The sequence below is a fragment of the Saccostrea cucullata genome, unplaced genomic scaffold (assembly GCF_032062105.1).
Source record: "Saccostrea cucullata isolate Sc308-1 unplaced genomic scaffold, CSIRO_AGI_Scuc_v1 ctg51, whole genome shotgun sequence".
NCBI classification, from domain to species: domain Eukaryota; kingdom Metazoa; phylum Mollusca; class Bivalvia; order Ostreida; family Ostreidae; genus Saccostrea; species Saccostrea cuccullata.
The window spans coordinates 263,931-280,000 of NW_026930899.1; the positions used below are offsets into that span (position 1 = coordinate 263,931).

A 16,070-nucleotide genomic window follows, 5' to 3' on the forward strand; every position below is an offset into this window, starting at 1 on the left:
GACTCTGAGCAACATCTCTTGTTGACTTTTTCATGTGTCTTCGCACATAATAAGTCAGCTATATTATTAACTATTATTTGGTTGTTAATTAAAACAGAAATCAGTTTAAATTTGCTACGAAGATTGAAACTGATAATGGTTTTTATAGCAGTGACGGACTGTTTTCCGACTTCGGACAAAACTTGTGACAGGGCTATTCACATTTGAAAGACTGCTTATTTTCTTATAAATCTAAGTGTTAAGCATCAATTTATATCACATTTGTAAATTCATTTGCAATTTAATCCATCGAAATCGAAGAGCTTAATTATTATACAGTCATCAATTTTGTCTTTCCTAACGGGAAGTTCCTATTCTACGGGAGTATTTGAAAAGTGCGCAGGAGCAACCGGATATTGTTGTGATTGCATGTTTCCATGAATTGGAGAAAATGCGAGATGCATTAAAATTCAAGTAGTTCCTGATTGTTTCGCCTGAAAAAAATAATTAATATATATTTATGATCACCTGAAAGTTGCGGAAATTCTTATATTTAATGCATATGTTGATATAAATAAAGGTTAAAGCCACTTGATCAACTGGCAATTACGTAGATGAAATGCATCGGTCTGTATTTTTTAAGTAGTTGTTCTAGTACTATACGTATTAATTTATGTAGCTTCCTGTTGAATGATATACAATAGATACAAGTGCACATTACAAAATTATAAAAGAATACTTGTCAATTCTTTATGACCATGCATATCTATTGGGGAGAAATCTGGTTAACATTCAAACAAACGGCTCAGTACTAAGTATCATATTCGTGTTATATTTATACTAAACAGACTTACAAAAAATACAACTGGTGGAAAAGTATTGTTTAGGGCATTGACAAAGAGATATATTTGTAATCTTGAGAACTTTCAAGAACATTTTCTGATCACTTGAAAAAATCTTATTTAGAATTTCATGACTCTGTGCATTGTGTTCCACAAGTGATGGCCCGAAAGCGTCACTTGCACATGATTTTATTTCATTTTTTGGATGGAAACATCCACTTACTACAAGGATACTTCATATTAACCAAAAATAATGCTGAAAAAATATATTATTTAATAAAACACTTACAGTATACCTTTTTTGTCTACAAAAATTTCCTTACAAAAAATCTTTTCCCCGGCCCCTCCAATAATTATAATTACTTACTTAATACATACGATTTTTTACTTATCTCTTTTTTCTGACGCATGGAATATATAATCACATATATATGAGTGGCATTGTTGAATTCAATATATGATATTAATCGATATGGGTTTAGCATTGTGTAATCGTAAAATAAATCATTTAAAAAGATTCCGTGTTTCTTCCTAATTATCCGACGATGACAAGTCATTCTCCAGTTTTAATTTCAAAGATATTGAAAGTCATGATTTGCGTGCTTTCTAGGACAAAGATACTGAGCCTAATTATGAGCATTTAGATACCTTTTAAGGTTAAAAATTAGTAAAACTAACCGAATGCAAAATTATCAGAAATAACACATCAGACACGACACAAAGATAACTAAAGAAAGACTTAAGATGACCTCGATAGAGATATTCAATTTGCTAAGGAAACAATCAGATTCAGCCAAAGCTTTTACTTTTCGTAACGACTGCATTAAAAGACATTTCAGTCTCGCTAACTTCTGTTTTCCTTTTAAAATACATTAGCATCTTCAAAGATTTCTTGGCTAATTCCATCAGAGTAGCGACATTTAGAGACACATTTGTCTAAACCATTACAAAATATTCATCAGCACTCGGATATTTGACTAAATGTAATAGATATTCTTCCTTTAAATGACCAGTTTGCTGCGGAAACGAGGCTCTCTCATGAAAACCAAGTTTCCTCCAACGGAGATTCTCAGAACCACATAGGAAATGTTTTAAAGCAAACGGACAGAAATAATGCAAGCTATAACGAAACGTAACGATCACAAATTACACGCTTGCTTTCCCAGTCGCAGTCATTAGCAAACGTTGTTCTCGGCAAACAAGACGGCAGCCTCGTCCTCGCGAACAGGATGCCGGGTAATCCTAGTGTTTCTCTTGCATCCAAAATTTCAATTATCGGCGTCATTACATTTTGTGATTTCCTGTGAATTTGTAAATATCATATTGCACAAAATATTGATTAAATCCCAAATGAAATGAATGCAATTAATCATAAAATTATGAGTATATGATAAATTGAGTAACCCAGGATCATTGGTGCAGTTGCATGGATTTGAGGATATTTTTTACAATCTTTTGAAATCTCATTTTTGATAATCAATTGTTATATTAATCCTTTCCAAATAAATGGTGTAATCCTAAATCTCAGATGAATATTATTTGATTCTTTACTTGTCATGTGGCATTTATAAATTACCGGTAAAACAAGTATTTTGCCAATAATTACTGCTTCTAAATAATAATAAAATATACCTTTGCATATATACGTTTGAGTTTCGATATACTAAAAATGCGAGGACAAGCACAACACAAACATATAGAATTGCTTCTTTTGACACCCGAGAACGAAGGCTGAAGCGAATGATGCAATAATCAAAATGTCATTGTTTTCTTAAAAGCGATGAGAACAACTGCCCCTGGCGTTTTGATCAAACGATCATTTCAGCTTTTGCAATGTCAGTTCGTGCTAATCAGCTTTTTTTTTGTTAATTATTTGAAGTTGATTGAAAATTTAAGAAGACAAGAGACCCTGACATTTGGTTTCTCATATTTTCTGTTTTGTGGTCGTAGACATTCCGAAATCTCGGGAAGTCTTGGAAATCTCATCAAACATCTCGTACCGAGTCAAATACATTAAGCGTCTCAGACAACCAGACCGTCATCTCACCTCTTTTATGACCTTAACTTTCTACTAATTGTACTCATTCTAAAATACGTTTAAATACGTATACCAAATAAAATTTTCGCCATTTTATGTTTTCAATCCTGAGGTTGGCATAGTGTATCTTTCTGAAGCAACGTGTATATACAATCATGTAGTATTAAAGGATATAAACAATGCTGCGAAAAATGCAGACTCTGTATACAAACATATATACAGATGTACTGAACAGTACATTCCTAAAAATAGTTGTTTGTAGTATTGCAATATTTGCAGCACTTGGGACATTTTTGTTCTTCATATATTGCCGCACACTCTTTTAGAAAAAAAAAAAAGGCCTTGTGATGTATAGGCGACTTCAGAAGTTGCTTTTTTTCAAAGACAGCGTTTGCTTTGAGGGACAAATTTGCTGGTTTCCAGTTTGATTGAACATTTGTCGAATGCCCGAAGAAATCGGATTTGAAGACTAATTTGTGTTTTGAAATGAATCGTTTTGTTTAATGGATTGAAAGCTTTCCATCAAACCTTCGCCAAACGGAGTGTTCCGGGCGGCGAGCACAACGTACTAATCGAACGCCCCTGGATATTAGAAATCAAATCCGGATGTATCAATAATTTTCATTTCCAGTCTGTTAAATGATCAACTCATGGAAAAGCAACGCATGCGTAAAGATTGTGAAAGTTCTACAACAAAAAAATAATGGTATCGGCATGTCAGAAATCTATATCCAAGAACAGCAAATTCTTCTTTACAAGGTGCTTGTTATTTTCTTTATTCCTCTGTATTATCTGCATTCTAATTACATCATAAAGTAAATGTTTATGATTCAAAAAAATATATTTTTGAAGTTCGATTTCAATCAATTTTTCTTCGGAAAACCGGAAAGCGATTCATCATTGATCTGAGGGTTTTGACAAGGTGACAGCTGAGCGATCGACAATTAACGACACGCATATCTATCGGTCCGAAATTACCTCCCATTGTAGACGATATTATCTCTTAATATTAATGCCAAATTGAAATATCAATATTTCTGCAAATAACATCAATTTTATTTTGATAAATGATTCATTTGTTCTTTTGCAATTCTGTTATCCAAATGGTTAAACGGCTAATTTGATCTTTTATATGACCTAATGTATCTGTTTTAACGGGAATCAAAATGAGAAGAGGGAAAGTTCATGCAAGCTTTAACGAACAAAACGTTTCATTATCTGTTTAACATCCGATATGATGGATCCGATGCTTCATTTCAAATATTGAATTTAATTCTGTGTGTATCTCTGATCTGCCTACTTGGATTTTTTTTATTTGATGATAAATCTGCTATCGAATACCCTGATGGAGAGCTATTTGCTTTCTTTTTTTAGAGAAGACTTAAAAAAAAACGAGAAATAAATTGTAAAAGTTAAACAAATAATAAAGGGCAGTTCTCTTACTCCATCCTATCGCCTTAATTTGTTTATGGTGTATAAAACAAGATTGTAAATCCTCCCTTTTCTGTGTCATCCCTCCTTTCTATATTTACTTTATTTTATGGCAAAAACAGAAAAAGAACAAATATTTATAAATCATTGTAATATACGTTGTCAATAAAATCTGAGTTGAAACTGAAGTAGGTATGGCACTTTATAATGGAGAATTAATGTAGGAATGAGCTTAAGTATTTAGTACACTTCTAAATTTGGGGTATTTATTCAATTTTTATTTGCGTTTATGCCGGGTAGTTAGACATACCGGAGACATCGTGGATGGTCATCGCCTCGCCAGATTTAGGATTATTTACTTAGAATAAGTATTAATGTTGTCAAAGTCGTATTCCTAGGTCTCAGTGACTGTTAAGATTGTAGAATTTAAAGCTTATTGCAGTTTCATTCTATTGACATAGCTTTCAAACAGTCAAACCCTCGACAAGGCCAACATTAAACAAAAGTTTAAAAATGCCTCATTATGTACAATACATATTCTTAAGGATTTGAATTATTTCGTAAACAGAATAGGTAAATCTAAAGTTTTAAATCAAACAAATATTTTCTTGAGAAATTTAATTCAGCCAAAGAATACATAACTCAAGTGTTATAGATAATAAACAAGATTTTGCATGCCCATTGAATCACTTTACAATTTTGTTTTATATTTTTATGATATTTTTGTGTTGTAGGAAATAATTTCGATTACGTAAAAACAAGTACTTAGCTCATAAAACAATGCCTACAAAACAATTGAGATGACTCTTGAATTCAAATGCTCCTTTTGTGATTTTTTACACGATAATTGTAAATTGCATCACGTGTCTCTTTTCGAATACCGATTTCATATATACAGTATTATATTTTATAGCCAATATGATAAAAAATAGGGATGTGAAATGTAAAATACTGCTTATGTGTAAAAAGTTATATGAGAGAGAGAGACTGACAGACAGACAGAGCATTTTCTATTTAGCAAAATATGGTTGTATTAAATTTTATAGGACTGTCTGATAATACATCATGATAAAAAAAAAATCTTGTTTAAAGATGTGTTTTATTTAATAGATTTATGTTTTAATGATAGTAATTTTAAACTTATAATTTTATCAAAATATACATGTTCAGGTACATCCCTTTTAAAAAAAAATAATTCTACCGGTATTTGGGTGGAAGTAAATTAGATATATAACATATTTAAATATATTCTGCTTGTAAATGTATATGCGTGTATACAATTAATGCTAAATTACCAATTTAATCTTTTGATATTGTATCTGAAACGAGAAAAGCATGTATGTTCATTACAGATTCATATATAATTCAAATGTAAATCCACCTCTAAGTTATCAAATCGCTCTCTAAAAGCAACATTAGAAGTGTTCCCCACACGAAAACATCTGTTGTGGGTATTCGGCGGTTATAGGAGCCCATGTTTCACTCTGAGATGAGTTAGTATATCTTCATAATTATTATTTCTTCCTCATTTACCCGTACAATTATTTTGTACAAGTATATTTAAAAGTTGATAAAGTTGTTGAACGATAAGTAGGATATGACAACTGATGATTCGGTAGAGACGAGTGTCATTCTGTCATGTAGCTAACTAAAGTGGTCATAATGAAGAATCTTATTGATAAACAAAGGACTACTAGGACAGGACCGACACCAGATTTCTTTAAAAGAGGGGTCTTTTTGTGAATGCTATTTTTTATTTTTTGGTACCAGTTTGCTGAATTCTGGGAGAAATTTTGCTCATTTCTAATAAACAAATAATAAGCAGAATATTACTAATGAATTCATTTTTTCAACTGATTTTTTTCGAAGCATCTTTTTCCCTGCTCTCCATCTGGTCAGATCTGGTCTTTAACCCCCCCCCCTCCCAATTTTATTCAAATTTAGGGTAAGTTTGACAAATTTCAAAGCAACTCCTTTATGTAATATAACAATAGCTATATATAACTACGAGTGCATACATATATCGATTTGATTTTATATGTAAATTAAGTTCTATCGTTAACTTCCCGGTTCGATTTCTTTTTCAAATAATTTCCCCTAATCAAAATAAATTAATGACTTTAATCAGATAATGTTAGTTCCGATTTCCATGAAACAGCTGCATAAAGTGAAAAATAAAATGTAAATAGATCTTTTAAAAAAAACTAACTATTGCTCGTACAATGCGGGGCTTAACTCAACGAAAGTACCAAATTCTGCTGTCATTAAATATGTACAGGTTGCATTTATATTAAACAATATTATGATAAAAACCCCAGTGTCTTTAAACTATGATAGAATTGTTAAGTGTTCAAAATGTCAAAGAAATGTCTAAATTGGGAAGATTTTTGTGCAGCGCTTCACAACGAAGATTATAACTATTAAAATTGTTTGAAGCATACGTATAATATATTTATACGTATGTAATTACCGGTATTTAATATTTATAACTGCAACAATTTAATAGTTTTATGTATGTAAGTATATATAAGTATGTAAACATTGTAGCAAGTGTACTGAAATTAGCATGCATAACTGAACATTTTGTTTATATTAATTGTGCATGTTACACTTTCTGATGTGCCATATGGCATAAAGAAAATAAAGAATAGAATAGGACAAATTTGTTTTTCAAAAGTGACAGGTTTCGTTGTGAATTCACAGTGTCCGTAAACTTATACGAGCCAGTCACTCCATTTGACGATATAGCACATCAAACAGTTCAATTTTCACTGTGCATTGGCCTTTCCGTATAACAATAAGGTCGATCATTTCCTCAGAATCTAATGTTTTGTTTGATTATATGTCCAGAAAGGAGGAAAAAAAGGTAGGGTACTGGTCTGAAAAACAAACATTTTGAAATGCATCTATGTAATCGTCAGCAACGTCAGCTGCCCAACGACAAATATCAAATCTTTGAACCTGATCCGAGATACCAAAATTCTACATCATCTGAATTTGGTATAGAAACGGTTTGAAGTCATTCCTAAATATGTCAATAATATAAGTTTTAGGGATTCCAGTCTCTGGGGAGGAACGTCTAACTGGTTTATCTGGACTGTAAGAGAGCAGTTCTCGAAGTGTACTCACATTTTTGCAGCTCCTACTTGACCTCGGTCGACCCACTTTTAGAGCACCTTCTTCTGATCTTTGTCTCTCGAATATTTTCATACAATATTGTAGACATGTTTCCTGCTTACAACTCTTAACTCTAAACTTTCTAGATCTAAACTTTCGCTTAACGTCTGTTACACATTTCGTTTCATGAAATTGTATGACGGTAAAATTACGCAGTTCTCACGTGATCTGCGCTATGTTGTCATAATGTCGGAACGTCATAAGTTTTGGTACATCAATTTTGCGAATTTTGCGAGAAGTACAAACTTTTGTTTGAGACCTTTCAAATGATATCAGTTTCATAGGTTTAGCGGTTATCAAAATGTCTTTTGAAGTGTTACCTTTCTTTTCGGACACTCTGTATAATTTAAAGACAAGTTTGCATTATTTTTCAATAAATTTAGCTCAGTATGCAGTCTGATATAATTTTGATGTAAATATTTCTTTTTTTACATTTAGACATTTGCATGCGATTTCGCTCAGACCGAGATGTCCTTAGATAAAGCGCTTTGAAGCTTTTTGTAAATTCTAGATTTCGTCGACTAGTATAATTAAAAATAAGTTTATCTTTCTCACGTTTGAATCCGGAGCTAGTTTCTGCATTTTTAACAAGAGTATGCTAGTCTTATCTACGAGGAATCGTTCGTGAAAGCACTGCTGTACTGTCGCGTTGTGAAGTCGTACCGTGTTTTGCTTTGTTGTTCATTCTGTCAGCTTATTAGAAAAATATCAACACTTATATTAACTCGTATGTGATAAAAATATTAAAATATTATTAAAGTTTATCGCATTAAATATCAATTCGAATTTGAATAATTTCAATTATAAATCTTCTCGGAGATCTAACTCTGTGAAATACAATTCCACTTTTTGTGCAATCTCTTTAAATTCAGTAAAGAATGAGTAATGGCACCTCATTTTATGTACCTCTCTCATCGTCAAGTTTCCTACGTAAGTGTATAGATAAAGTTCATTTACACACGAATTAAATTTCCTTTGTGGAATAAAAAGTGTGATTCGGGGGTCAGTTAATTAAACAGACGTACATTTACACAACAAAATGGCGTGAAAACAAATAATTGAAGCGGGCGCAATAATAATCAAGTTTTCTGGTCAAATTAAAAACCCGTCTTGGAATTTAACAAAATAAATAGCACTAATCTGACTCAATATATAAAGGTAACGTGTTAACAAATAACAAACAAACTATTGACAGATTTTCTGCACGATGAAAACATGGTCCTTTGTCCCGGGTGATCGGGATAGGGACTGTACTATTGTCTTGTGTCTTACTGTAACTTAAGTATACACTTGCTGAACTCCTCACAGATATTAAATAAAACCATGTGTGAAACTTCATGTCTTATACCGATTCCTTTCAAAAATGCCGAAAAGCGAGTAAAAAGAAGGAATTTTCTCTCTGCCCTGCAATTAGTCGGCTCATGTTTCAAACAGCGATGACTTGCATACAAGTCTCGCCTTCCTTTATTTCAAAGCTGTTGAAATATGAATTTTAATAGTTTTAAAACGCCATGATTCCGGACAACTTAACATAAACACACAGGCCCAGTCATTGCGGTTTTATTCTGTTATCATATATGTAACATTCGTTTGTCAGTATCCTGTGCTAAGCTTAGTCAGTGATTGTGCCTGGTTTTATAAAGATTGGATAATTGTAACATTGTACCAATGATATATAAATACTTAGCTCCTAATTCCGTTCAATATTTAATTATTGCTATATGCAATTTTAAAAATACGAGTACCCTGTGAAGTGGGTAATTTGTAGGGGGCTGAAGTCCTCTGTTTCCGAAACTAATTTTATAAAATATCAATAGACTACTAATAATTCTCTCTCTCTCTCAAATCTGTCGACATTCAATGAAGAGAAAAAAGGGATTTTTCAAACAAAAAAGAAATCCTATATTTTTTTCTAAATTGTTGGACAATTGCAACATATGTCCCGTTAATCCATATTGTAAAGATTTGTTCTTTTGTTTTTCCCCAGTGTCATGAATTCTATGTCATAAATATGTCTGCACATATATTTGTGTAAATAAACCAGTCACAAAAATGAGAGAGACGCAAAATCAAATTTTCTTCACAAGAAATCATAAAGAAATAAAACAGAAATGTCAATATTTAGAAAAAGACAGATGCGTTGAAGTGTCTTAAAAGAAGTCTTATGCGGTCATCCTTACGAAAGAGATGTGCGAATTGATACGCGCGCTTTATATCAATATCAACTGAAAATCAAATCAGAGCCGTCGTTAATACTACAAAACAGGAAAATAATTTGTCTCTCAGCTGTTCAAGTGAATAGTTCGCATTCTCATGTGACCAACAAACCAGTTACTTAGAATCAATACCCGGGTACTAGAAACTGTTTGGTGACACCAAAATGGGTGTTCTAATTTTTTATATAAATATAAAGCACCTGATAACTAATGTAAATTGTTCCTTTGGATCTATTCCTCTTTGTAATTATACAATTTTAGATACGGCTATCACTTGAAAGCCTCAAGAATCTGTTGGAATTTAAACTAAATTTAGTCAAATCTCAGCAATTGAAACATTTTATCTATCAATTTAACCTGTAGTTGTTCGAGAGCATCTTCAATGGTGAAATGTAACGTCGTGCTTGTTTATAAACCACTAAGGCACGTTAGGTGGGTCAGCATTTGTAAAGACGTGTTGTTACGTGAAATATAGATATGAAATGGACAAATTGTCATAACAGCAATTTAGAGTGCTTTGAATCTTTATCTGAGGGACCACGATTAGTAATGACAGCGATAAGGTTACCCGGATTGTACAACATCTGAAATCCGTCTTAAGTCTTAATGACTTTGGTAATTCAGCCACTCCATGTAACCATTCTGGAGATAAGAAACAATTTTAAAAAAAAAGAAAGAAAGAAAAGGAATTAGATAGATTTTAAATGAAACAGACACCACCTGTAAAGTGAAAAAAAAAACACAAAAAGAGAAAACTAAAACTGCGTTCCTAACAAACATTCAACACAAAAAAAAAAAACGCCCATTCTTCTACCATTTCTCTGAAAGAACTAAATATTCATACGAGGAGGGCATTGATGGATTTAAGAAATGTCAATCACAATCGAAGAAGGCGATGTTTTATACACACGCAAGCGCCTGATAGTACGTGTCATTTTCAGCAATGCAATATCAACAGAAATGCATTTTATGATTATTTGCCAGTAACGGAAAGAGTGGGCGGAGCTTATCTCAAGAGCATCGAGGCAATTGGTCAAGAGATAAATATGAATATTTATGTTTAGATGTATCTGAATCCGAATGTTTAACTCTGTATAAGATTTATATAATTGTGTATACACGCGTTATTGTGTTTTTAGGATAAAGACTGCACAATGATGGAATCACCTCTCTCACACAAACTATCCCCGCCACGGGCTCACACCAGTCCAGGACCCACCCCAGGGACCATCAGCCTCACCCACGGGATGATCGCCACCGTCAACCAGCATAACAGCTTACTGAGCAAACTACACAAACCTACGACATATAGTTCACCCCCACCCGTGGCCTGCAACCCCGACAATAATGTTTGCAAAGTCATCACATACCGAGGGGAGAAAGTCGCTGCCTTCACCGTGAATGGTGTGGAACTTATTTGCCTCCCTCAGGCATTTGAACTTTTTCTCAAACATTTGGTTGGAGGTCTACACACGGTGTACACTAAATTGAAGCGACTGGACATCACCCCCGTGGTCTGCAATGTGGAGCAAGTCCGAATCCTCCGGGGGCTGGGGGCCATACAGCCCGGGGTCAACAGATGTAAGCTCATCTCCTGCAAAGAATTCGATGTTCTCTACGACGACTGTACCAATTCAAGGTATGTCATTTAATTTTCTACTAGTTTTAATTAGGTTCCATAAGCGTGTGATCCCTCCATTTTGGGGTAAGTAGTTCTATTTAATTTGACGTGTGTCATTAAATCCTTTACACATGCTGTTGTAACTTTACTTCTTTGTAGCATCTTTTGTACAAATATTGCCCACTGGTCTGAAATCAATAAGACAAACATGCATTAAAATAAATTGATACGTGGACAAAAAAGAAGAAAAGCCATTGGCAATTTTAGAATTCTTCTGTTTGTATTTTTTCTATTCAAATGTCTTCAATCAATTCACCTTTTCGCTGAATTGAATTTAGGCAAACTTATGAGAAATATTTAAGTGATAATAACTTTAGAACTTTTTGTTTTGTTAAATCAATTCCCTATTTGATGTTTGGTTGAAATGCTTACCCTTTTATTATTGTAACAATTGCTAATCACTGACATCGATTTGACTAAATACATCGAAGGGTCTCGATTGTTATCTCCGTAACAAATATAAACTATGGACCAATAAAACGCAATCTTTTGAAAAAGTCTTACAAGACAAATTTACCTTTCATTCAAAGTAACCATTCATAGAATATTTTCAAATGCATTTGTTACTCTAAAATTGTGTAACTCCTTTTTTCTTTGAAAATTATTTTTTTTTATCGAATATCCGTTTGCTTCTGAATGTAATAATTTGTTTAAACTTTAATTTAAAGTGTTTAAAAATTAATTTCTTTTCCAAAGATTACACCCGACGTAATATCATAAATGCCATAAAGCGTCATGATAGACCTACAGATATACACTTGTAATTTGACAATTAACAATCAATTATCTTCCTCGGACTTTCGAATTCGTGTCAGTACCTTTTCTTTTGTTATTCAAATGAGAGATAATTGATTATTAAAAAGGTGAATTGTTTTATCGTGGGCTGCCAAACTCCGTGTCACCGGAGCCAGCTTAGACCATGCCCCGGACAAGAGCGACGAAGAATCGTAAAATTAACCCAATCCCTGATAAGATAGCGCTAATTCGCGTAAAACCCTTACAAAGCAATGCAATAAACGAAACCGATAAAAATGCCGCATAAGTAATAATTACCAAGATAAGAAATCGACAACTATATGATTATTTGTTCTTACACTGATAAGATTTTAATTGTTATCAGAATTAGTGCTCTGGTTGAGAAAAGAAATGCGATCACAAACCTCCAAAAAACGTGTTCCAGATTCATTGATAACAAAGGCGAATTTAATTTTTTCCTATCAGAATTGTTAAGTCATTTTCAAATTTATTCAAATTAAACTAGCGTGCGATACTGATTTTTTTGTTATCAATAAGTCATCCCTGTTCTAACAGCTGGAAGTGTTACAGCGATACGCATTGTGTTGACTAATATAACGTGTTTCGCAAAATTGATTATTAAATACTGTTTTACGTTAAAAATTATCGCTCGTCGAAAGGCATGGAGATACATTACATGCTTTATTCAATTAATTAATTAGATATGCAACCAAGACGGACGACAAAATCCAAAATGACAGCTTTTGGAATTGTTCAATTTTTTTTTCATTTCAAGAATTTGCGAAGTTAAAATTTATCCCTCTTTTAATCTCAATGCAATTTATTTTATACAATAGATTTATTATTTTTCAAGGAAAAATCTTAGCTATTCCTTTTTTCAAATTTGAAATTTTATTTTTTTTCATAAAAAGGATTAAGTAAAATTTCGAATCATAGTATATATATCATATTGTCAGGAGTTGTTTTCATTCATTTTTCTGAAGAAGAAGAAAATTGTTTAAAGACAGGAAAAAAGTAAAGCCATATATAGATGCATAAATGTAATATGTCATTTTGTTAGCATAATTATTTTGGTATAGTAGATATACTCTTTCCTTGAAATATATAGGACATATAAGTGAACACAGACCAGCCTTGTGCTTAGGATAATTTTTTTTTTTTAGACAGCCTAACATTTACATGTAATATTTGTTCGTGACTTCCTAAGAATTTGATTGTGTTACGGTTCTATTATCCGGTGGTTTGTTGCAAGTAAAACAAGTAATTCTGACCACAAAATAAACCAAATTTTGGCCTGGCCTCAAAAGTTGGCCTGGCCTCAAATTTGGCCTGTGTAAATATTTTTGGCCTCAATTTTGGCCTCACTCAAAAATATTTTCTTTTTCTGAATTTGATTGATTTTTAATGATTTTTTATTGGTTTCATTTTTTTCACAGATTAAGCAGGTGATTAATATATTTTTGTTGATATGTAAATGTGAACATTAAAATAATTATACACTACTACCAATCTGATTTATTTTTATTGATTTTCTATTGATCTGTTGCAATTCTGAAGACTATAACACAGAGCATATAATTTTACTTTCAAAAAGACACTCTCTTAATGATTTATTAAATGTGCCTTTATTTTTTTAAATTTCCATGGTAGGAATGATAATTTTTACAGAGTAAAAAACATTTACAAAATCAGGGAGAGGGCTAAAATAGGCTGCGCCTGCTGCCCAATCCTATTCACGATAACACCAGTGAATAAAATATTGTTTAAATAAAAAAAATATTTAGAAACGTCACAATTAATTATGAAGACAACAAAGAAATGTAGATGAGTAGTAATTAACTAAGAACTAAAAACGTTTTAAGTATTACTTGTTTAATACAAGTTTTTTTTAACTGTCTTTATTTAGAATTTAAAAAAATCTGTTTGATGATGTTGACTACTTTTACAAATGATAGAAAAAGAGTCAATACTATGATATGCAAGTAATTGACCACATTTTTAAATTATATGATAGGGTTCTAATGGAGAATAGGATGCAATTGTTTTACAGCACAAATGTTAATAATCTATCATCAAACTCAACTTTTGTTTTGATAATTGTAGATAGTGAAAGTTGTAGCAGGAAATTCTTTATAAATCATGGGTGGCTTAACAGCCTATGCACATATACATGTCATTACTGATTAAATTTTGACAGAATTTTTTGTCATTTGATATCCAATTACAGTGTTACGGCACACCAGGAACAGAAAGTTATATGCAATTTATCTTAATTTTTTTTTACCAACTGTTCTTAGATAAAGTGAACATGAATTTTTAACAAGTAATCAAATAAGTGTAATATAAATATTTTGGTATCTGTCTTGTTATATTTATTTGAAAAAAAAATCTTAGGTGCCTGTATTCATACATCACACAGATGATGCAGGCATAACAGTAACACAACACTCCACAGTGTGTGAAAGATGATGATTCATCTACTTTGAATTTTCAAAGCTATTAATGACATTTGACATGCCATTTGATAATTTTTATCGTGTCTGTATGAAATACCTGTAAATGATAAAAAAAAATCTTTTGATAATCTGCATGATTATTTTTAATGTTCACATTTACATATCACCAAAAATATAAATAAATGAAAAAAATGAAACCAATAAAAAATCAATAAAATCAATCAAATTCAGAAAAAGAAAATATTTTTGAGTGAGGCCAAAATTGAGGCCAAAAATTTTTACAGAGGCCAAATTTCAAAATTTGGTTTGAAGCCAAATTAGAGGCCAGGCCAACTTAGAGGCCAGGCCACAAATCAGGTTTTTTTTTTGACCACAAAATCAATTCCGACTAGAGGAAACCCAGGTTTTAAGATAATGCGACAGAAGAAAACATTTAAATTGTTTGTTTCTGAAATCGAAAAAAAAAACCAACACAGAATGTTTCTGAAATCGAAAAAAAAAAAACCAACACAGAAATGACTAAATATATAAAAGACTTTAAATTAAATTGTTTGTTTCTGAAATAAAGAAAACAGACTTAATTTGAAAGAAAAAGACTTAATTTGTAAAAAAAAAAAAAAAAAAAAAAAAAAAAAAGGTAAATAAAATCTTTTGCTTTTGTTAATTTGCTTTGATTGTACATAACGAATTTTTGCATTTAAACCTATTTGAATTAAAGTCTTGCATAAAAATGTTGATAAAAAAGAAAATGTTTGTAATACGAGTTATATATGAAAAATTATGTTCTTTACTTGAATTCAAAATAGTACATTTATATGAAAATAGCCTCAACTCATGACAAGTTTCATATTTCCGCTTATTGTAGTCCATTTATCTTATATCTAGAGCCTTTTAATACAAAAGTTGTTGAAATTTATGTCTCAATAACTTGAAGAGTTTCTTCCATTTTCTAAATCCGTGGATCGTATTTAAAACTTGATGTTGGGGACATTCCCTTATCCAACAAGCATACACTTTATTGAATAAAACTGGTAAAAAAAATAAAACGTACATTTAATTCAAGTTGCTAGTAGTTTGAGGAACCTTCATTTGAATAATTTTTTGGTTTAATATAGAATTTTAATCTTCTCTCAGAATTATTACGCTCAGTTTATGGTCATCATAAAAACTTTTTTTTTTCAAAAAGATAATATAAAAGTAAAATAAATTTATTTGAAATATGTTTTAAGCTCATATCGAATATATACACTAATACTGGCTTTATACAAGGGATAATAACCAGACAGGATCGAGATCGGCATACCAAATATCAATAACGAAAGTAGAAAAGCCGGCGATGTTCAACTTGCGCAAAGCTGCCTGACTATCAAAGAAAATTTAATGGAAGAATACTCAAAAAGAAAACTATTTGTAATAATTTCAGAACTTATAACAGGTATGAAGATCACATGGGGGTTGTTACTGTTCAACTTGTTATTTAAAGTTTTGCATGTT

The 16,070-nt window shown here is 31.7% G+C and overlaps 1 protein-coding gene across 1 annotated transcript in view; it reads left to right on the forward strand.

Annotated features, from left to right (window-relative positions):
• Window positions 1–10,805: 10,805 nt before the first annotated feature.
• The window catches only part of LOC134230494 (dachshund homolog 1-like), a 35,173-nt gene continuing 29,908 nt past the window's right edge, over window positions 10,806–16,070 (forward strand). The window contains exon 1 of the mRNA XM_062712330.1: window positions 10,806–11,322. Coding sequence (XP_062568314.1) covers window positions 10,838–11,322 — 485 coding nt within the window. The 5' untranslated portion in view covers window positions 10,806–10,837. The remainder of the gene's footprint in view (window positions 11,323–16,070) is intronic.